General features: G+C 38.1%; 1 protein-coding gene across 1 annotated transcript in view; it reads left to right on the forward strand.

Moving 5' to 3' along the window:
- Nucleotides 1–22511, forward strand: part of LOC124871474 (receptor tyrosine-protein kinase erbB-4-like) — a 473669-nt gene extending 451158 nt beyond the window's left edge. The window contains exons 21-28 of the mRNA XM_047370794.1: nt 5816–5971; nt 7007–7082; nt 7244–7390; nt 9662–9759; nt 10075–10245; nt 15367–15604; nt 16910–17032; nt 17224–22511. Coding sequence (XP_047226750.1) covers nt 5816–5971; nt 7007–7082; nt 7244–7390; nt 9662–9759; nt 10075–10245; nt 15367–15604; nt 16910–17032; nt 17224–17894 — 1680 coding nt within the window. The 3' untranslated portion in view covers nt 17895–22511. The remainder of the gene's footprint in view (nt 1–5815; nt 5972–7006; nt 7083–7243; nt 7391–9661; nt 9760–10074; nt 10246–15366; nt 15605–16909; nt 17033–17223) is intronic.
- The last annotated feature ends 1999 nt before the right edge of the window (nt 22512–24510 follow it).

Consider the following 24510-nt stretch of genomic DNA (forward strand, 5'->3'; position numbering starts at 1 on the left):
AGGCATGCAGAAGAGCATAACTGAACGCACAACACATCAAACCTTGAGGTGTATAGGCTACAGCTGCAGAATACCACACCAGGTGCCACTCCTGTGTTGGGACCTACAGCCATGGAAACAACATGAAAGATGTGGTACAAACCTTTCTGGAACTTTCAAAATAAATTGCATTTAACCTACTTCAACATATGGAAAAGGGGGGGTAGCAGCGGACTTCCCATGATGCCACTGGCTGTATAAAAGCACCCCCTTTCCAAGGAATCATTCTCTTCCACACCGGTGATCATCGGGACAGGGGAGGCACAGCGCGCTAATGTCTCTTTGCTGGCAAACAGACATAAACTCTTCAAACTGGATCCAAGGGTGTCATACGATCATCGATCATATGCACTGAGTTAAGTATGGATGAATTACTGTGTACCCGGTATTCATTCATAAAAAGGGGAAATTAAGGTACAAGCCTGGCTTGGCTTTCTCTCTGAGGCCTGCAGAAGCAAACTGTGTTCCAGAGAATTCCCTGGAGAGGCGCTGTCTCTATGAAGCCAAGTGGAGCAGTTTCCCAGTCTGAAAGGAGGACAACAGAGACCGCATCACCGTGGAAACGTGCAGCTTGGTCGGCCCGACAGCAAGCCCCCCCCCCAACAGCTTCAGAGGTTAGCTGAAGCTAACCTTCGTTCAAAGTGGATGTTTCTTCAAACTTCGTTGTCGCCCGGACAACTCCTCAGCATGGTTCATACGAGGCTAGGGTTTGGGCAGAGTAATAGAGAAAGATTTATGATCTGAACGTTTTTCATGTTATGAAGTTTGGTTTTGTTTGTGTTGAACTCAGCTATCTTAGTGGTGGCAGGCTATCTGCAGCACACGTGCTCAGTTTTGTGTTCTGTGTTTGTGTGTTTTTAAAGTTAAGACAAACTTTCTTTAAAGGGGACGTTTTAACACAGAGGATTGATCATAACGCGCCGTCCGCGCTTATGCATTTTACCCCTTTTTATTAATGGTATTTTAAAGGCGTGTGTTTGATTCTGGTGCTAAGCTATCAGCTTCTTTTGTTAGCTTTAACTGCTAACAGCTAATGAAACACCATTAAGACCCATTTCTCCAGAAAGTTTTGGCTCTTTTCCAAACTATTCCCTTAATAATATTTCTTGAAATATTATTTTAATAAATAAAGGCAGCTAATGAGACACAGTTGAGAATTAGTCATCCAGAAGGTTGGTTTTGTTCAGCAGATCATTCTTTAAAACAATATTTTATTAAAATAATGTTTTATCTGATCTTGCATTGTGAATGGTTGTCTAAAGGTTGCTGATTATTGTCTAAGTTAGTTCCAAGACTAACTTAACTTCATTTCCAGATTCTTCAAGATAATCCTTGGTTCTCAAACATAAATAACATTGCATGATAATGTTGCATCACTCTTTTGGTCATGATTTTCAATCATCTTTAATCAACTTGTTTATATTGTACATAGCTCATTAGTCTTCCCTATTCTTTAATTCTGCTTGGTAGTTAGTTGGATTGTTTTAGCTTAGTAAAGAGTTTGTTGATTGAAATATGTTTGACTTTGAGTTGACTTATTTTTGAGAAATTGTGTGAATTCATTCCATGTGTGTGCAGAGTTTTGCTCTTCAATAATGTCAGAGCTTGGCTCACCCTTTTGACTTTGTCGTATTACAACTGCCTTACTAGGCTGGTATTCACAGGACAACCCTTAACAGACCAAAATATTATTTGATAAAATATGAAATTATTAATATTAAATAATATTTTCAGATTCATAGTCACAACACCTGTCAGCTAAGAACAGGAAATTGAGGATACAATTCGCACAGGCTCACCAAAATTGGACAATAGAGGATTGGAAAAACGTTGCCTGGTCTGATGAGTCTCGATATCTGCTGCAACATTCGGATGGTAGGGTCAGAATTTGGCGTCAACAACATGAAAGCATGGATCCATCCTATTTTCTTGGCACACTTTGGGCCCCTTAGTACCAACTGAGCATTGTGTCAACGCCACAGCCTACCTGAGTATTGTTGCTGACCATGTCCATCCCTTTATGATCACAGTGTACCCATCTTCTCATGGTTACTTCCAGCAGGATAACGCGCCATGTCATAAAGCACGACTCATCTCAGACTGGTTTCTTGAACATGACAATGATTTCACTGGACTCAAATGGCCTCCACAGTCACCAGATCTCAATACAATAGAGCACATTTTTGATGTGGTGGAATGGGTGATTTGCATCATGGATGGGCAGCCGACAAATCTGCAGCCTCTGTATGATGCTATTATGTCAGTAAGGACCAAACTCTCTGAGGAATGTTTCCAGTACCTTGTTGAATCTATGCCACAAAGGATTAAGGCAGTTCTGAAGGCAAAAGGGGGTCCAGTCTGGTACTAGCAAGGTGTACCTAATAAAGTGGCTGGTAAGTGTATGTACCTCACCTAAGTAGTACAGTTCAGATGGATCTTTTATGCAGTGTTAATTTATTTGAGGTCTGTTTAGAATGTCTGCATGTGAAGTAGCTCTTGTAATTCACCACAATCATTACATTTGTATTCTGAATGTGAAAAGGCAACATGATTTAGGCAGTCCTGGTAGATGAAAATGCAAAGATATTTGCTTTGGCAGTAATATAAAGAATTATATATAAATATTGGTGGCAGTGTAGATGGGCGCTGTTTGTTCAGTAGCTCTATTCTGAGAGCACACTTGTCTTTGCTTCTAGTTTCAGAATTAGAAAGGCATTTTCACACATTTACCACCAGCAAAAACCTTTGTGAATTGGCCCCTAAGTCTTGGTTTCTATACAGAATTGTAAAATGTTTATCATAGTTTTACCCTGAAGTCTACGCTTTTATTCAGTTATAAAAAAATTTTTTGCTGTTTAGACCTACTTTTGATGAAAAAAAAAGATTAGGTTTAGTCAGAAAGAAATTACCCACGTAGTTTTAGGCAAATGTTTTTTCAACTTTAAACTTCAGAAAAAACATAGTATAATCTAAAAGCTAAAGGCTTGGTTTAGTTTTGAGTTTGTTGAGGACTTTCAATTTTTTCTTGAAAAAAGTGGGCTGCATATCTATGTTCAAATTCTAATACATGGTCAGTTAATTTAAGCAAATAAAAGTTTGTGAGAAAAAAGAGCAATCTTAAAAGTTTAAAACAATGATTAAATCTGATCAGAAGAGTTCAGATGTGGTTTCTTAATTACTTTGAACGTTTATATGTTTTCCTCCACCACTTTTCACGCTTATGGGATCTGTTGATACTTGTGGATGATGGTGTTATTACATAACATGGCCTTCGGCAATTAGAAGATCTTTTATTCTAGTTGTTGCCGAGAGTTATCACCATGAAATAACAATATGGTTGTAATGATAATGACACAAAGAGGTATCAAAGCTATAATATGGATTTGATGATGGTAATGATCATACTACTGTTGACAATGATGAAAGCAAATGGAGATACAAGCAGGGAGTCAGACCTCCATGTACTTCACACGCTGTTGCAATACCCTATAGTACAGTGCACGAGCGATAAATTCAGTTCCTCATTTGTCACATTACATGCAGAAATTTCAATGAACTTTGTTAGGATTCTGTGTATTAGACGAACACAAATTACTGTAGCGCATAACTGGGAGCTGGAAGGAAAAATAATTAATCATCCAAAAGTCAAAAGAGTATAGCAAAACTGCAAACTTAAGTAGACATGGCTGTCTACTTAAACTGACAGGCTGAGCAAGGAGAGCCTTAATCAGAGAAGCAGCCAAGAGACTTATGATAACTCCGGAGGAGCTATAGCGGTCAGTGGTTCAGGTGGGAGAATCTGTTAACAGGTGTTCATATAAGTTTGGTGAGAAAAAAGGAATTACTCAAAGAAAGTCATCAGAAGCAGTTTGCCACAAGCCATGTAGGGACATTACAAACATGTGTAAGAAGGTGCTGTGCTCAGATGAAACATTTTGACTTACATTCAGATGCCATTTGTGGCAGAAAATTAACTTTGGAAATTACTCTGAACACACCATCCCCACATGAAACCTGGTCATAGAAGGATCATGATTTGGGAATGCTTGTGTAACCCAGACTATCCCTCTGTGCGTCCGTGGCTTGTGGAAGACACCCCGTGAACTCTGCGTTGTGTTTTGGATGTAGGCGAGGTGTGTTCCATGCGGAAACAGAGGCACCAGATACAGGATTCTGCGTTGTGGCAAGACTTTGGAGCATCTATTCCATCCAGTCGCTCTTCTTACACCTTACAGGCAGTAATAGCAAAGTGTGCTTAGCACGTTCAGTCGTTTAGAACAAAATAAAACAATAAAATAAAGTAATTGTCTTCAACAGCATACAACAGACAATAGTATGCGCCCACATTGCACTATCTGTACTTTGTAACAGTGGTTATTCTAGCGCCATCTTCACCATGTCAAATACCAACCATAAACAATGCTGTAATATGTGTCTATGTGATAACTTAAATCTTGTCAATGAAACAGTAGTTTAGTAAACATACATTAACTCAGTTGACACTTCTAACATGCTAAATAATTAGCTGCATGAACAATATTAGGCACCTATTGGTGTATATTGTATTATAGTACACCGCAGATGCAGCTTACCTTACAGGCAGTAAAAGCAAACTGTGCGGGATATGGCAGCTTTCATGGCAAAACCTCAGCGCTACGGTGTCCCTATTAAGACAAACATCCCAGAACTGCTGCAATTCCAAAGAACACCCTCAGAACAATACCATTTGTTGGCATATTTTTGTCACTTCACTTGTTTTTCGAAAGAGACAAAGAAGCTGATCATACAGGGCAAAAAATAACTAAACAAAACTCTTATAGGCTGCAATAAACCTGAGACCATTGCAAAGACTGTCCCTCCAGCAGGACAAAACCTAATAATACAGCCAAAATTAGAAAATAAGATCACAGGTAACAAAATTCCATTGCTGACTGCCAGTGTACTGCAACTTTTACATGTGTCTTGACTTCAATACAACTGAAACAAATATTTAGGTTATAATCAGGATTGATGGAGTTTTTGACGAAAATTCAGAATGAAAGACTCACCTTCACCACCTGCTCCTTCCAATTACTCTTCATCCAATCACCTTCCGATGCCTCGCTTTTAAGGACCAGGAAGGACCCATGTATATCCTCGCTTGTCAGCTGAGCTCATCCCTCCTCCACCCCACCTCCACCATCTTCCTTCTCATCTCCTCCCGGCTTCCTCACTCCCTGGCCGCCAATCCACCACCAGTATCGGATCAGGGAGAAGAAATCTCTAAACCTTAAAAGAAAATGTACATCTTAGCTCATGACATTTTCAGCATTCATGTCTTCCTCCCAGGTCCGAGCGCCAAAGAAATAACCATGTAATCATGTATCATTAAAACTTTTATAATTGCCATCCTTTTCCTTATGAGTCTTTTCAGATTGAATTAAAATAGACTGCATTCTAAATAGGTAATTCATCCATTTGATGTAGGTGTACTGGACCAGGGACACATCTAGAAATGGCAAGAATGGAGCAGAACCTGAGTTTAGATCAAAGCATATTCATGGGTTAGAGTGGTCCATTCAAATTTTACACCTTAGTCCAATTGGGAATCAATGGCAAGACTAAAAACGTTTTTAAAGTTCTGCTCATAGGAACTTTACAGTTGGTATATGGTGCCTTTTACTGTGTACCAAAGCACACTTATTAGAGCTGACGCAGTATGTTTTCTATGCAAATGGATTCTATAGAAAAACATTATCTCTGTCTGTACCCTTGTGCGTGAATGTCTGCATTGCAGGGAATGATGTATCTGGAGGAGCGTAGACTGGTCCACAGAGATCTGGCGGCCCGAAACGTTCTTGTCAAATCTCCAAACCACATCAAGATCACCGACTTTGGCCTTACCCGGCTGCTGGATGTCAATGAAAAAGAATATAATGCTGATGGAGGAAAGGTGAATTTCAGCATCTTTTTTTTTACAAACATTGACACCACCTCGTCATTAAATCAACAATTAACAAATCATAATGTTTGCTATTAATAAGTGTTTTTAATTATTGCAATTCACTATTGAGCTGTTCAAAATGCAATAAACCCAGGATGTATTATTTATTTATCTTGACAAAAGTCGTTGCTATGCTTACTTACTTCCTAAGAGAAAGGCAGTACTTACCAAAATCACACAACTGGCAACTTTTCTTTCTTTTTTTTTTTTTTTAGAGCATAGATTTTCTGTTTTATTTTTGTGCAAATATTATGCAAGATTTGTCTCATGTGGTCATGCCTCTGAAAGCACAATAGCTGTGAGTGTCTCTAACAGGGGAGAAGAGATCTCAAAACCCTGTAAACGTAGTGAACAAATCTGTCCTCGGGGCTGTGTGAGCACAGGTCTCTGACCTTTTCTAATCTTTGTTTATCCTTTGCTTGACTTATGACTTGTTTTGAAACCGTCTTTTCACAAGCAACCATATTCCTCCTCTCTCACTCCTTATCCTCTTACGTTCATTGTGGTTTCTGTCAGCGATAAGTGCTGAGGCGTTATCCCCTTAGCTGTTAAAGAAAGGCAGGCTAACCTTCGACATCTCTTCTCCTCTCAACCTCTATCACTGTAATCAATGGAATTGGACTTCAAATCTAATTACAGTGTTAAGCTTGATCCCAGACACCCCTCCTTTATGTCTCTTCTTATTTCAGTGCATCTTAGTCTGAACATGTGTGTTTCTGTCTCAGCCTGTGGGTGGTTAGGTAGATATTGTTTGGGGGGGAAATTCCTTTTTGATGTTGGTTTTCCCAAACCTTGTTTCCTTTTAAACTGTCTTCACGTTTTACTCCCCAACATGCCTGAAACAGACAGTTCTTTCAAAATTACACAATTCAAATCTGCATTGCAGAAATGTTTTCTTGCATATGAAAGTTTAATTTTAACAGATTGCATTGGTTAATATGTACATGTATACATTATTAACATATGCGTGCGTCTACACTGCAGATGCCAATCAAATGGATGGCCCTGGAGTGTATCCATTACAGGAAGTTTACTCACCAGAGTGACGTTTGGAGCTATGGTGAGCCACCTTTACAGTCTGCAGTCATTGTGAGGGTTTTTTTTTCTTCCCACTTGGAGGTTAACCGCAATGCAAGACATTGGCAATGGCATCATGTGCATTACCTCTGTACTGATCATTGCAATCTAACATTCCTTTTCCATCCATCTTTGTCTTCAAAGGTGTAACCATATGGGAACTTATGACCTTCGGAGGGAAACCATATGATGGAATTCCTACCAGGGATATTCCAGATCTGCTGGAGAAAGGAGAGCGTCTTCCTCAGCCACCCATCTGTACCATTGATGTCTATATGGTCATGGTTAAATGTATGTGCAAGCAAAGCAACAGAAAGTAATTTTTATATGCATAAAACAACATAAACTAGAGTCTCGGGTTGTAAAGACTAATTTGTATTACTACACCATACATAGATTTTGTGAGCATATTCCCCAAGAAGTAGGACTCTAACAAGGTTGCACCAATCCTAAGTTTTCTTTTTATTTTGTCTTGTAATGTTTGTATTTTCTTTTATGTTATATTTAGCAGCAATAGTGCAAGTACTAGAAAAGTTCCAGAGGATTTTGTGTATTTTATTATTTACATTGGGTCTTTGAGGTAATTTGCTAGCAGGTATTTTAAATTTGTGTATCTAAATTAACACAGGCTCTGTAACAAAAGCAAATCAAAATTCTTAAAAGTGGTGCAAGTCAAATATCCATCAAAATTTACATGGTTGTCTTTATTGCACACATTGCGCAGAAGTCTGTGTTATTGTGAATCTGTTATTAAGACCCTGTTGTTTTCACAATGTCCATTCATTTATCAGTATTAAACTAAATATATAGTATAGATACTATATAAATAATAAAAAGTAAAGTTCATACCCACTTAAAGAGGAAAATTTTAAGTTTTGTCTTTCAAACCAACTGTGAACTGTAGCACCAGCCTTTTGGCATGACTTGGCCAACACTCATAGAATGCCATCAGGCAGCACTATAACATCTGGTTGTTGTTGCCAGGAAAAAGACTTGCTGCCAGTTACAGACTGGCCTTGTCCACTGCTCAGTGACATGAAGCCTCTGGCTGTCATTGCCACCTTGACTTTTTTCTACCACCCTGATCCTGCGCCAACCTGGCAAGCAGTAGAGAGAAGACAAAATGCATGTGACTGCACTGTTGCTTGCTTTCTTTTTACACAATGTTATATGCAAAATGCATACATGAAGAGTGACTTAAAACAAAACATATGTCAGGAAAATAATGACATGTTTCCTTTCTAATCAGTTGGTTTTTACCACTTTCTACCTAATCTGTATTACCTCTGTGTTCATTTCATCCTATTTCCCTTGATGCACAGATGAGGTCAGATCACATGATTGCTTTCGTGTTGTATCCATGTGTCCACCAGTAAAACTGGCAGGGCAGCACATTTCTCCATATGGCCATTCTAATGATGAAACTTAAACATATGTATTTAAGCTGAAAAAGTGACTACATGTAAAAACATTTTTAGAAAATATGTAGTTGCTCATTTTCACACAACTAAGAATATGACATCTTAAAGAAAATAGATAAAATACTCTCTTGTCTGTCACTTAAGCAAGTGAAATGATTTTATTGAGACAAAAATTAAGCTATATATAAACATTTTCTATCTATTTAATAAATTATTGCAAGCTAGGTAGAAATAAAAATATTCCAATGAAATTATAGCTAAATTATAGTGATTTTACAGTGCTTTTCAAATGTATTCATACCTCTTGAGCATTTCCACAGTTTGTCAGTCTTGTTTGCAGCCTTTCTTCTGAAATGTCCCTATATTTAGCTCCATTTATCTTATTATCAACCCTGGCCAGCTGAAGAAAAGCATCCCCACATCACAATGCTGCTACCTCAATGTTTCACAGTGGGAAAGGTGTGTTCAGAGTGACATTCAACCATAGTTTTCCACCACACACAGAGTTTTGCACATTGGTCAAAAAGCTCAACTTTAGTTTAATTCTTTTTCAATACATACCTTTCCCAAACTGCAAACAAAATTATTTTACTCTTTTGGCTTTCTTTTTGACACTCTGCCATAAAGGCCATATCCTTGGAGTGCATGACTAAAATTTTTTTTGTCAGATTCACTTACCTGAGCTGCAGATCTCAGCAACTCCTTCAGCATTACAATGGGCCTCTTGGGTGATTCTTTGATGAATGTTATCCTTGACTGGGTTTTTATTTTTATAACCTTAATTTACAATAATGCACTACTTTATGCTGGTCTATCACATAAAATTCTAATGAAATACATTGACTTTAGTCACAAGATGACAGAATGTTAAAATAATTAGAGAGGTATTAACACTTGTTAAGGCACTGTAACCGGAAATCTGCTGTGCATATTAGACACAGCAGAAGTGTTTTACTACATGTACTTATGAAGAATAACTTCATCTTTATGAGTTGCTAGATGCTGCTAAAAAATTTATCTAATAAGCATATTAAGTACTAGGGTCAAACTTGAAGTCATGGGCTAAAGGACACATTATGCCAAAGGGTATATGTATATTCAATTCCAATGGTCTGTACTTAATGCAAACACATTTCCACAGGCTGGATGATTGATGCAGACAGTCGACCCAAGTTCAAGGAGCTAGCTGCAGAGTTCACTCGGATGGCTCGTGATCCCCAGCGATACCTGGTCATCCAAGTAGGTATTCTCACAAACTATTTGAGAAATAATATAAAGGAACATTCATAGAAAAAGCTTGTCTGTACACTGTTGGACTTATTCAAACTGGATCTATATTCTTACAGTTTTTATTTCATCAGAAAGAAAGAGAATGTGAAATTTTACCATAGAAGTTTAACAATCTGGCAAACTATTATGCAGAACTGCATAAATAAGAAACTTTGCTGATTAAATAATGCAACACATTATAATTCACCAATTTTGTCTTATAAAAACAATGGTTGTAACATGAACTTCTAAATAACCCACACATCAACCCTCGTCTTTTATCAGGGTGATGACCGCATGAAGCTGCCCAGCCCCAATGATAGCAAGTTCTTCCAGAGTCTGTTAGAAGAGGATGAGCTGGATGACCTGATGGATGCTGAGGAGTACTTGGTTCCTCACTCCTTTAACATTCCACCTCTGGCATACACTCCTCGCACACGCATGGACTCCAACAAGGTAAATTTTTTCAGGGATGTGCAAAATCCTCCAAGAAAAAAGGATCTGTACATTTTAGGAAAATTGATTAACAAAGTTTCCTTAAGGCAGGATAGCCACTATAATCTCTGTTTTAAAACCTTGACAGGCCTTGCATATTTATTCCGTGCCTGGGTTGGGTTTCCTCAAATTGTTTCTTTTAGAGTTTTTTTCCTGTCTATAATACTGGAACTCCCCTATATTCGGTTTGTCTAATTCAGTAAAATAGATGTTAGTTTTATAACAATTTAAATGGCGCTTGGCTTTATTAAAACATCCAGCTGCTCACATAGCCTGGATTCAGACATACTGTATACAAGTAGTATTCTGTGATTGTGTCAGAATAAATACAGTACCTTTTCTTTCAGGATTGTCCTGTATTTAACTTGATCCATCTCCCCGCCAACATCTAGCTTTCATGCCTCTGTTGAGGACAAGCATCTCTACAGCATTATACTACTACCACAATGTTTCACAGTAGGGGTGATGTGTTCAGGTGTTTCAACCACACATGGGGTTTTGCTTGTAGGCCAAAAAGTTTAATTTTGTTCTCATCTGACCAGAACACCTTCAACATGTTTGCTGTGTGTTCTACATGGCTTGTGGCAATCTGCAAACAGGACTTGTGGATTTATTTTATTAATGGCTTTGTTCCTACTACTCTTCCATAGTGGTGAGATTTGTAAAGTGCACAGTGGCAAACTGCCTGGTTGTTCTGTCAACAGATTCTCACACCTGAAGTGGGTAGCTCTAGAGTTTCCATTGGCCTCATAGCTGACTTTCTCATTAATGCTCTCCTAGTCCAGCCTGTTGGTTTAGATGGACCGCTGTGTTTTTGTAGGTTTGCAGTTGTGCCATAGCCATTTCATTTGTAGATAATGGACAATAAATACGCTCTATGGGATGTTTAAAACTGGGATATTGTTTTGAACTTCTTAACTATTTTATCCCTGACCTGTCTGCTGTGTTGCATGATATTTATTAAATTTTGTGTTTGTGAAGTGATAAAACTGAAGATCAGGAGCAGTGTGTGCCTTCTGAATCCATGTCTTCAGAATCCAAGTCTTCCTAATGCATTTAGGAAGTCAAATGTTGTTTATTATTAATTTCAGAAGTTGCCTGTTTTGGGATTTGTTCTAGAAGTTTAGATATATTTATTTCATTTCACATGGTTATTTTAATGTCTATAAACCATAATAATCACTGAAATGAACTTTATTTATTGTCTTATAAATTCTGATGTCTGTATCTTTTTATGTATGTATATTTATATGTGTATACTGTTTAAAAGAAGTTGATGTTCACTTTTTGATCTTTTAATTTAAATATTCAATTCAATTCAGTTTTATTTATATAGTGCCAATTCACAACACATGTTGTCTCAAGACACTTCACAACAGTCAGGTACATGCATTCCAATTAATCCTAACCATTGAACAGTGCAGTCAAAGTTAGTTATTTATTCAAATTGGATAAAAAGTTTTTCTAAATGGACTAAACTTATATAGCGCTTTTCCAGTCATACAGACCACTCAAAGCACTTTACACTAGAGCCACATTCACCCAATTGCACTCATTAACACTCACACATTCATACACCGATACACAGATCAGTAGGCAACTTGAGGTTAAGTGCCTTGCCCAGGGGCACATCGACATATGGCAGGAGGAAGCTGAAATCAAACCCACAACCTTCTGATTGCAAGACAACTACTCTTCCTGCTGAGCCACAGTCGCCTTTCTGTCCAAGGAAACCCAGCAGATTGCATCCAGTCAGTGACTTGCAGCATTCACTCCTCCCGGATGAGCATGTAGCGACAGTGGAGAGGAGTGGAGAGGAAAAACTCCCTTTTAACAGGAAGAAACCTCCAGCAGAAACAGGCTCAGTGTGACCGGCCATCTGCCACGACCGACTGGGGGTTAGAGAGAACAGAGCAGAGACACAAAGAGAACAAAGAAGCACTGATCCAGGAGTACGTACTGTGGGAAGGAAAAGTAAATGTTAATGGATGTAGCTCCTTTAGTTGTTTCACCTAGAAAGAAAGAACAGATAAACTCTGAGCCAGTTTTCAAGGTTAGAGTGTGAAAGAGAGCACATACAGTTAGTTACAGTTAAGCTCAGTCAATCGCCATGTCTAGGAGAGAGAAAGGGTTTAACACTAAAAGACAGGGCTATGTGGAGCATCGGTGGAGGGTGAGCATTAAGATGTTGCCAGCAGAAGCTTGGACGATTCCCCTCTCCAGAAAGTTGTCACAGGTAGACACAGAGCCAGGCCGGGTGTAGCTTCTAGGAAGAGAAAAGAGAGAACAAAGTTAAAAGCTGAAATAACAACAAATAATGCAAAATTGGAGAGTAGTGTGAGAATGTAGCGAAGAGGGTGAAAGTGGTCATTATGTCCTCCAGCAGCCTAAGCCTATAGCAACATAGCTACACAGATAGTTTCAGTTCAGATTATTTAGTTAAACAGCGTTTATTTACAACAATGTCGTCTCAAGGCACCCCACAAAGGGTCCCACTGATGGTCATTGTTATACTAAAAACTACAAGGATTGGGATACTTCTCTCTGTCAGACTGATTATAACCATTGGAAAAGAGAGGGGGTCATACAGGTTGTAGAAATGGAGGGTGTGTTTGCACATAACTGAGCCGGTTTAGGCTAAACCTGACCCCCCTTACTCCATCCAACAGGGAGGGAGGAAGACGGAGGTAAAAATAAGGAAGATAGCTCAGGATAACCTAAGCCACTCTAACTATAAGCTTTATCAAAAAGGAAAGTTTTAAGCCTAGCCTTAAAAGTAGACAGGGTGTGTGCCTCATGGACCAAAACCGAAAGCTGGTTCCACAGGAGAGGAGCCTGATAACTAAAGGATCTGCCTCCCATTCTACTTCTAGAGACTCTAGGAACCACCAGTAAACCTGCAGTCTGAGAACGAAGTGTCCTTTTACGAATATATGGAACAATCAGATTTCTGATGTATGATGGAGCTAGATCATTAAGGGCTTTATATGTGAGGAGGAGAATTTTAAATTCTATTCTGGATTTAACAGGGAGCCAATGAAGGGAAGCTAAAATAGGAGAAATATGATCTCACTTTTTAATTTTCATCAGACCTCTTGCTGCAGCATTTTGAATCAGCTGAAGGCTTTTAACTGCATTTTGTGGACATCCTGATAGTAAAGAATTACAATAGTCCAGCCTTGAAGTAACAAATGCATGGACTAGTTTTTCAGCGTAACTCCTTGACAAGATATTTAAAAGTTTGGCCATGTTCCAGAGGTGAAAGAAGGAAATCCTAGAAACCTTTTTAATATGGGATTTAAATGACATGTCCTGGTCAAAAATAACACCAAGGTTTTTTACTTTATTATCGGAGGTCAATTTAATGCCATCCAGGTTAAGTGATTAACTAAGCAGTTTCTTTTTGAAAGACTCTGGTCCAAAGACGACAACTTCTGTCTTGTCTGAATTTAGAAGCGAAACATTTTAAGCCATCCAAGTTTTTATATCTTCAAGACATTCTTGTAGTCTATCTAACTGGTTGGGCTCATCAGGATTTATGGATAAGTAAAGCTGAGTATCATCACCGTTTTGGCCCCTGGCAGACATTTGACTATGGTCGCTGGTGTCTCTAGTGCCACGTTTCTGACTATGGAGCTGCCAATTACCAGAGTTGGCTTCTCAGTGGGTGTGTCGCTGAGCAGAGAAAATCTGTTAGAAACACACCGGTGGTGACCTGAGGGCTGGGATCAAGGACTATGCTTTCTACATACCGTCACCCAGCCTGCCTGAGGCCCCGGCTGCGCGGGCTCTGCTGGAGGACTGCTACAGGGAGCTACCCTCGGTGGCTCCGCGCTGGCTATGACCATTCTTATTTTTTTACTTCCTCAACACTGTAAATTTGTAATTTGTGTGCATATTCCTGCATGACACAATAGAAAATCACAAGGACAACATTTAAATGTCATGTGGGGAAGTTGTAAATACTGAAAAAAAGAAAGGTTCACAGATTTATGTGAATCATATAAAAAAAATAATGGCATGTTTTCAACATGTTCAAATTTATGGCAACACAAATGTATAAAGTGACCCAGTCTATACTGTTACAAAGGTCTATATAACAGATTACTATGAATAATAAGGGTTAAATTTTACAACCTGTCCTGTCTCTAAGCCAAACATAAATGTTGGCTCTGATTTGTATGCACTTTCTAGTTGGGGCCAAATGTCATATTTTATGCTTGTTTTCCTGGCAAGCTAGCTATTAAGAAATGTTGATCAGAAGTAGAATAAAGATCTAGAGCTTAATTAGTTGAATATATTCCTGAATTGAAAGTCTCATTTTACCATTGTTTTCCAATCTGTATGCAAATAACTTAACAAGTTCCCCTGTGAGTGTAACCCTAGACACAACGTGCTTTAAAAAATAAGGATACAAAATAGAAATAGAACAAATCAAACCTTTGATGAAAATGGAGGAACAGAGATAAATAAGTGTGAAGCTTTACTGGAGGTTTCAAAAAGAATCTTTTTGTTATGAGCACAGATACAAATGCACACAGCATGGCTCAGCTGATATGGCTACTTTAAGCCTTTTAATTAAAATCCTTTTAATTAAATTGTCAATGGTAGTCAGGCTTTCATATCATTGTTATGCAAAGGTATTTCTCTCCTGTCAAGCTTAATATATATATATATATATATATATATATATATATACATATATATAAAATATATATATATATATATATATATATATATATATATATATATATATATATATATATATGTTTTTTTGTTTTTTTGTATTAGAACCCTTGGTGAAATAACATTTATTAACATAAACATATTATTAGAATGGGATTTTATATAATTTTTTTCTTTCATTTATTTCTATTTGTAAAACAAAATTAACATAAACACTGTTTTAACAATTTTTATTACAGTTAGGAATAAGCAAACTCCAGTTTGGGGTAACTTCTCCAAGTTTCATTTATCTTGCAAACCTTGGTTATATTTTAAAGTAATATTCATATATTTATTTTGCTCACTACTGCACCAGTATGCCAATAAATCCTTTTGTTCAACTACATTTCTATTCAGAATCAATTTGGCTGCCAGGATCCAACTTACACCATGGGTGACATGCTGGCGACTCTGCCTAGAGTGGGTCAGCCCATGCCTGGAAGCAGCCTTCCTTCACAGGAACTTGCTGCGGGGGCCCAGATTAGTGGTGGATTTAGCCATGGCAACCAGGATGACCCTCGCTGTAATGGCACCCTAAGGAAGCACGCCTCCCCAAGGTCAAGCTCCCTTGGTTCAGCTCACACTGCAGGACAAGGTAAAGCTGGGTTAAAAGCAGCTGTCATACCATTGCCTCTAAACAGCAAAATGTTTGGGACTTTTTAAATTAATGACTTATGCACTGTGGACGGAAAAGGATCAAGGCATATTGGTATTTGTGTGGGTTATTTAAATGTTCTGTTGCATAATTTATCGAGCTCTTCAATTTATCCAGCAGCCGGTTCAATAACAATCACTTACTCTAAACCAACAGTTGCTAAAAAATCTGGAAGGTCTATCCAAGTTCCAGTGTTTTGTTGGTCCATTGTGGGTGATTCTAAAAACGTGGTAATGCAAAATGGCTGAAGAACATGTGGATCAACTTAAATAATTTAAAAGGGACCCGGGATTTTTTCAGTCTCCTGGCCACATCTGGTTGTTTGATGGTCCTGGGGTGGCATACTAATCATATGCCACCCCAGGACATCAAACAACCAGATTCAACCAGATTTAAAGTTCAAAATACAACATAAGTGTTCTTGCCTTTAGCAAATCTGAATAAAAATGCTTTTATTTTGAACAAGAAACTGCTTTTATTTTGGAGAAGACTGCTGTTCTGTCTCCATATGGGTAGCTAGATTAGCATCGTTGTAGAGAATGTAGAGTTTTTAGCAAAATGTAGACTTTAAGGTTAAATTCTAAGCTACACAGGGTATACTTTAATTGCAGATTTGTGTGTGTTTATTATTAATATGTGTATTCCTCACCCTCCTCACCCTATCTCCCGTAGAGATAAGGTGAGGAGTTCAGCCATCTGCGGAGGAGCTCGGAGTAGAGCAGCTGCTCCTCCACATCGAGAGGAGTCACTTGAGGTGGCTCGGGCTTCTGTATCGGATGCCTCCCTCGGGAGGTGTTCCAGGCAGGTCCCACCGTGGGGAGGCCCAGTGGACAGCCCAGGACAAGCTTGAGGGACTATGTCTCTCAGCTGGCCTGGGAACGCCTTGGGCTCCACATGGAGGAGCTGGAGAAGGTGTCGGGGCGTCTCTACTGAGTCTGCTGCCCCCGCAACACGGTTCCAGATGAAGCGGAAGATGGCGCGTATGAGTAATATATTCAGGTGTATTGCAGGTCATTAACGCACCAAAATCCCTAGAAAAACAGAGTGCTAAACCCTTCTCTACATGTAACTTTAGTGAAAAAATACTGTCATGTACAACATTGCACTTTTGTTTATGTTTTTTGTTGTTGACAAATTATTTATATTAAAATGACACTAATATACAACAACCCTCTTTTCTATCAGAGACATTATCTTGAGAGTAATATAAATCTCTTGCTCTTTTTCTCTTCTTTGCTTTCCAAGGCGGAGGAGAGGACAGTAGTGGACAGCGCTACAGTGCAGATCCTACATTTCTTTTAACAGAACGAGGTGAAAAAGGAGACAAGGACAGCTACATGGTTTCCATGAGAAACAAGAGCTCCTCAGGTTAAATCAACAGTTTTAAAAGAAAATCAATGCATAATTTAATTTACAAAATGTTTTTATGAAACAAATTCTATTGCAAAATTTATGTTTTATTGATGTATATAACTGTATTTATATTAACACTTTTAGATTAAATCGTGACGTCTACCACTACAGTACAGAAATATCTTTCTTCCCCTTTTTATTTCCAGATCATCTCCATCCTGTTGAGGAAAACCCCTTTGTCACACGTCGTAGGAATGGTGATGCCCATGTGGTGATAGATGGAGCAAGTTGCCACACCTTACACATAGCTGGGGCTGCGGCGGCCCCAAAAAGCCAATCTGCCCATAGTGACGATGAGTATATCAATGAGCCACTGTACCTGAATACATTCCTTAACCCTGGGGACAAGAATGGATTAGCTTGTGCAACTTCCATCTCTGGTTCTACATCCTCTAATGCACAATCAGTCCTGCATACAGCAAACCCATCCACATCAAGCCAGATTGCTTCCTCCTCTGGATATGTTGTAACTCCTGGTCTACTGCCCCACCCAACATATCCATCACACACCTTGCATCCAGGCCATACAGGACACACTCTGTACTCAGGCATCAGCAGTAGCACAATGATGTTTGATAAGAAAGCCAAGAAAGCAACTTTTGACAATCCTGAGTATTGGCAGCACAGTCTCCCTCCGAAGTCCACATTGCACAACCCTGAGTACCTACAGGACTGCAGCACACGTTTCTTCTACCGGCAGAATGGACGCATTCGCCCTGCTGTGGCGGAAAACCAGGAATACTTGTCTGAGGCTGCTATGAAGGCTGGCAATGTCTTGCCACCACCTCCGTACAGGCAGAGGAACACTGTGGTGTAGTGACCCCCCTGTAGCATCTGGAAATAAAAAATCATGTCTTTTCAATGCCGTACTTGCCCTCCTGGGTCCACCTTGCACCTTTTCTGAAAGCTTCTCAAGATCATGTCTGATTGGAAGTCTTTTATTCCCATTGTTTAAATCTGCCTTTTCATAAAAGACCTAAATAACTGTTACAGACAGCTTCATTTAAGACTTAAATCGGAGCCATCAGGGAGGGGTCTGGTCCAGCCCGGAGAAAACAGTTACGGCATCTTTATCAACAGAATAAAAACAATCCAAGAAGAGATAACAAAAAATTTAATTCAAAAAGAAGAAGTAAACTTATATTATTCAGATGAGGATTCTTTTCATTAACACTGTAAGATTATGTTAATGAACCCATGAATTATCCTTTTGTGTGTTAATGTATGCGTTGTTTTTTTAATCAAACTAGTTGTGTTCATGGTTTTATTTAAACAGATTTTTTCAGAGCATTCAGCCTATAATGTAAAACATGCATTTGGATTAGAATCTTGATTTACCAACACAAGTTATGCTGAGACTGCTTAAAGTATTTTCCATTCCTGCCCACTCACCTCTGTTACTTTTCCTTTTTATTACAGTTAAACATGTCATACCAGGGACAAGCCTGATAATACGTAAATATTCCAACATAGAAGCCTGCTAGCACTTGAAATGTGCTCTGAAGAGGTTTCTGGTTTCTTTCAGCAGGTAGTTGTGCACAGCAGAGGAAGGGACGACTGAAAAAAAATGGTCCATAGCATAGTTATATTCTTTTGTCCCTGTACACACAACATGGATATGTTTTAGAATTTTTAATCAACACTTTCCAAAGTGGAAGTGTTTGAAGACTCAGTTTTTCTCCGCAACAATGGAGCTGTTTTTATGGGGTTTTCCCCCCCTTACTTTGTCCTGATTCTGTTTTAATTAAACTTTAATGCAAGCTAATGAAGTTGATGACTAAGAGGACAGAGGATTGAGTGTTAGAAAAAGCACAAGTTACAACAGGAAACTGACATTATATTGCATTCTAGGAGTGTTGGAGGCAAATTGTTGGGTCCAGGAAACAGCAGTCTATAGGCGGAGAGAGAGACAGTAACAAAGAAAATATATGTGGAAAGAAAACTCATAGAAGGACTGTTGTATCTATTGTGAGAGACAAAATGAGGGTTTGGGATCCAAATATGAGAAGCAAATATAAGCTTCTGGACAAAGAGTTTTTGGGTCTTTCTTGCAAAAGTATTTGTTTTGTTGACATTCTTAAACTTTTAGCATTTGACTACAAACACACAAAAACACAAAGAAAATAGAAAATGCAGCTGCTGTTGTTTGTGTGTATCATCTTTGGTTACAGAGCACATATTTATGCACATGAGAACTAATACAAGTAATTTAGATAACCCAATGATGATTTCTATGTACATTAGTCTTTTCAGATCATCTTCAAGAGATAAGGTGGTCAAAGTTCATGCATTGATAACAATGTTGTGAGGTATTGTTATTTCCTCATCATCATATTGACGCACCATAGTGATTAGTACCTGCACAGCTTGCAAGGTGTGCTGTTATGTGATGTTATGATCCGATTCCCTAATATTTGGAAAGAATCTTTTGCCTAGCTTGCATTAGCGTTTTTCTTCAGAATGTTAGCGTCATCGTTGTTGACATTAACGAGACCTGCTGGCATTACATAACTTTTAAAATGATGTTGACTGGAATCCCACATTTCACCTAGACATGGAAATATTGAGAGACATATCAGTTACAAAATGTGTCGAAAATAGTGTTGCAGGGACTTGTGATGAAGTATGCCAGTGTTATGTTGGGATTTTAAAAAGTGATTGCTCATAAAACAGCCCTTTAATTCCAACTTTTATTTAAAGTTATATTTCCACTCTACTAGTCAAATATATCCAGCAAATAGAGCCTCAAGCCAACCAGATCAATGTTAAATCTTTCAGTGCCAATGCACGGATGATTATTTAAATAGGATGCAAAGAAGTTGATTTTGGGGGAAGCTTTTTACTCAAACATATTAAAAACTTTACCAACATAGTTTTTGTTTATTAATATACCACAATGTTTTTATTATGTGTTGCATTTAAATGACAAACATTGGGAAAAACTGCACAAACAACCACCAAAAGAAGACTGCGAATATGGCCCCTAAGAGCTGTAATAATGAGCCAATTACACGTCATTACCAGACAGAGGCGGTTGCAGCAAAAAAGACTGCATGGATCAATCCGTGTCTGAGGAGATGTAAAAGTACATCAAAGGCAACTTTAGAATTTTTTTCCAGCACAATGTTTTCAGAAACATAAAAATGAACTTGGTATCACAGTCTGCTCTCATTTTTGCTTTAGTTGGACGAGATGAAAAGCCTGTCTGAAAGAACCTCTTTTTTTATCATGGTATGAAATACAATGTTAAAACACAGTGATTTGTTTATATTTTTGGTGAAAGATTTCAGTTTATCATTATTTTAATTACGGCAAGCTTTCTATAATTAGACTATGCTGCTGGATGCCACTTAAAATCCCGATAAAAACCACCAGCATCTATTATTAAAAAGATGATGAAGCCTTGCTTGGGCACAGTTGAATTGCACTTAATGTTCAGGGACAGCTAAATAACTGCTGTTATTCTTGTTGAGAAGGCAATTCATGCATATGTTTTTATATGATGCAAGTATCATTCACTATTGACTAATATTTTCATTTCATCAGCAATTTATTAATTATTTGTCATCACTTCTAAAGGTATAATAATGACAATTTCAATCAGGGAAACATGCTGTATACTTAGCTGTTTAATTCACTGGATCAAGTTATTTGGTTTCAAATATTGCACTTTTTGCAATGTGGGCGGAAGGTTCAAGAGCTGAGTTTTCTTAAATTTATGTAAGTAGTGTCGGTCCACTCCACCAACACAGAAACCCTAAAAAGAATATACTTCTTCATTAAATACAGTTTACCAAGTGGCTACATGTGTTAGCTTTATTTTTGTTTTAGCCTTAGGTTTTTTGCTCTTAATCAGTCTTTGGAATGCAGATTTTTTTGACAGCAAATTCCAACTCGCAACTTGACACCTAAAGGACATAAGCAAGTGGACATCATACTATGAACTGTGGGTAAATATCTTCAGTGCACAGTATACAAATTAAAATTGCCCCTCTGGGACACATAAAGCTTTATTAAATATATTTCTTAAATATATTTATCTTAAAGCACTCTTTAGTTGGTGTTGCCGTTGACATAGGATAATGCTCTTTTCCATAAGATGGAAGAGTTATAAAGGTGTTAGAGGAGTAGCAAAAGTTTTAGTCTTTTGTTCTTTTTTTATTGATGTAATTTTTAATCTTTCACTAATCATTTAGTTGAGTTTAGGCATCTTAACATTTTAGTAGGATTTCAGAAAATGTCATCAGTATCACACTGAAACTACTCACCAAGCATGGCCTAAATGCTTCAGCCTCGCCTGGTCTTCTTCCTCTTCTTTTCTGCAGGTCAACCTAATGCACTGCATTAACATGGCTAACTTTGTTAAGAATGCTAATAAAATTTTCTGGTAACACATCACCTGAAATTAGCTTAGCTTTATCATTTGTTTGTAAACATAAATCTGACTTGACATATTGTATCTACAGATTTAATGTTACTTGTTTAGCTCCTGCTGTGTTCATACAGTGCAGTTTTCTTTTGTTCTATGCTAACTTTAACATGTTTCCTCTCTGTTTTGACCTGACTCAGTGATAATCTGGTTTGTTGCATATATTTCAGTGTGGTTCCAGTTAATTGAGAACAAAATTTACATAAAAGGTTGTTCTTATGCTTCAAGAACTGTATGACCAGTATTTGTCTCTTCAACACCAAGAGATGTCTGTCAATATCTAAAACACAGCATTTGATCAACAAAATAATGTGTATGAGCTCTATTACGGTTTTGCAAGCCCAGGTCCAACCTGCCCGTAAAAACATGGCTGTGCATCTTGCTTAGTTTGCAGTTGATATAATCAAAGACAGACCACCAACAGCCAATACATGGGTTCAGAAGGGGACATCCCGAGTGAAAACTGATCTATATTTTGAGACCCATTGCTGAACCCATGAATGTGTGCCCATTTGTGAGACAAATTCATATATCTTAATTGCACAATTTGGATAAACAATGGTAAATATTTTTCATTGAATTTGTTTCGTTCGCTAGTTTCTAAGCCGATTATAGTCTTAGTGCTGGACATTTTACCCCTTGTACATTTTGAACCAGTGTAGTTTTGGTCATTTTGCACTTGACTTTTTTAACATGAAATGGTGCATTTCTTCTAGTTAATGTTTTGTACTGACCATGTGTTAATTCATACCTGCCACGGGGAGGTTGCATACCTGCTTTGACGTATATTTGATATATATATATATATATATATATATATATATATATATATATATATATATGACACTGCCACTACCATGTTATGTATTGGTTTTAGTGTAAAGGTCACTGGATATATACACTGCTCAAAAAAATAAAGGGAACACTCAAATAACACATCCTAGATCTTGCGGCCCTCCAAAGAAATGCCACCCCACAACATTACTGACCCACTGCCAAATCGGTCATGCTGAAGGATGTTGCAGGCAGCAGATTGATCTCCACGGTGTCTCCAGACTCTGTCACATGTGCTCAGTGTGAACCTGCTTTCATCTGTGAAGAGCACAGGGCGCCAGTGGAGAATTTACCAATCCTGGTGTTCTCTGGCAAATGCCAAGCGTCCTGCACGGTGTTAGGCTGTGAGTACAACCCCCATTTGCGGACGTCGGGCCCTCATACCATCCTCATGGAGTCGGTTTCTAACCGTTTGTGCAGACACATGCACATTTGTGGCCTGCTGGAGGTCATTTTGCAGGGCTCCTCCTGTTCCTCCTTGTACAAAGGCAGAAGTAGCTGTTGCCCTCCTACGGCCTCCTCCACGTCTCCTGGTTTACTGGCCTGTCTCCTGGTAGCGCCTCCAGGCTCTGGACACTACGCTGACAGACACAGCAAACCTTCTTGCCACAGCTCGCATTGATGTGCCATCCTGGATGAGCTGCACTACCTGAGCCACTTGTGTGGGTTGTAGAGTCCGTCTCATGCTACCACGAGTGTGAAAGCACCACCAACATTCAAACGTGACCAAAACATCATCCAGAAAGCATAGGTACTGAGAAGTGGTCTGTGGTCCCCACCTGCAGAACCACTCCTTTATTGAGTATGTCTTGATAATCACCAAAGATTTCCCCCTGTTGTCTATTCCATTTGGACAACATCATGTGAAATTGATTGTCAATCAGTGCTGCTTCCTAAGTGGACAGTTTGATTTCACAGATGTTTGAGTTACTTGGAGTTATATTGTGTTGTTTAAGTGTTCCCTTTATTTTTTTGAGCAGTGTATATATCAATAGATAGATAGATAGATAGATAGATAGATAGATAGATAGATAGATAGATAGATAGATAGATAGATAGATAGATAGATAGATAGATAGATAGATAGATAGATAGATAGATAGATAGATAGATAGATAGATAGATAGATAGATAGATAGATAGATAGATAGATAGATAGATAGATAGATAGATAGATAGATAGATAGATAGATAGATAGATAGATAGATAGATAGATAGATAGATAGATAGATAGATAGATAGATAGATAGATAGATAGATAGATAGATAGATAGATAGATAGATAGATAGATAGATAGATAGATAGATAGATAGATAGATAGATAGATAGATAGATAGATAGATAGATAGATAGATAGAGTCTACTGTATGGTAATATGAATTCAAGACTCCAGTTAATAATACCAGCAGTCATGTAGAATTACTTGGTGTTGCCCTTCCGTTGTAATCATATTTTATCAATGAACTGGCCTAATTGGGTTTTAAAACCAAAATAAATGGGAAAGAGTGTAATACAACATTTTCAGGTAGTGATATACGATTGAATAAATTACATGTGAGATTTGAATATTTTATAATTTTTTACAGTAATTCATGCAAATACTTACCTACAATGAAAAATAAACTGATGCACAATGGTCTGTGTACACAAGTATTGGTTGATTGATTGAAGTACTTTATTTCGGACAATTTGGAAGAAGCAAAATAACAAGACATAGCTTGTCAAACAGAGAGACAATGAAACAACATAGCAAAACAAGCATAATTCAACAAATTCTCAAGATGTTCCATCTGCCCATTATGCTTCAACACCTTGTCCAAAATGGAGTGAGTAGAAGTAAACACTTCTCACATATGAAACACTTATGAAGTGTAATATTTACAAGAATGAAACTGAAGGAGTAAGGGACAACATTTCAATGCATAGTTATAAAATTGGGGGTATGAAGGGGCAAGCTGACACGTAGCTTATAGTCTGCAAGCACTGATGATTTTGCTACTCAATGGGTGTTACTACAGTGTACTGACATCACATGCATACCATCAAACCCTGTGGCTTGAAAATTGTTGCTGCAATTTGACAAACAAGTTTATATCTGGAATGTTTTGAAGAGTGAGTATTGTTTGCTAAATTGTTTGCCCCGTTTAGGGAAAATATATGTGTAACCA

Source organism: Girardinichthys multiradiatus, chromosome 7 (genome assembly GCF_021462225.1).
Source record: "Girardinichthys multiradiatus isolate DD_20200921_A chromosome 7, DD_fGirMul_XY1, whole genome shotgun sequence".
In the NCBI taxonomy this organism is placed as follows: domain Eukaryota; kingdom Metazoa; phylum Chordata; class Actinopteri; order Cyprinodontiformes; family Goodeidae; genus Girardinichthys; species Girardinichthys multiradiatus.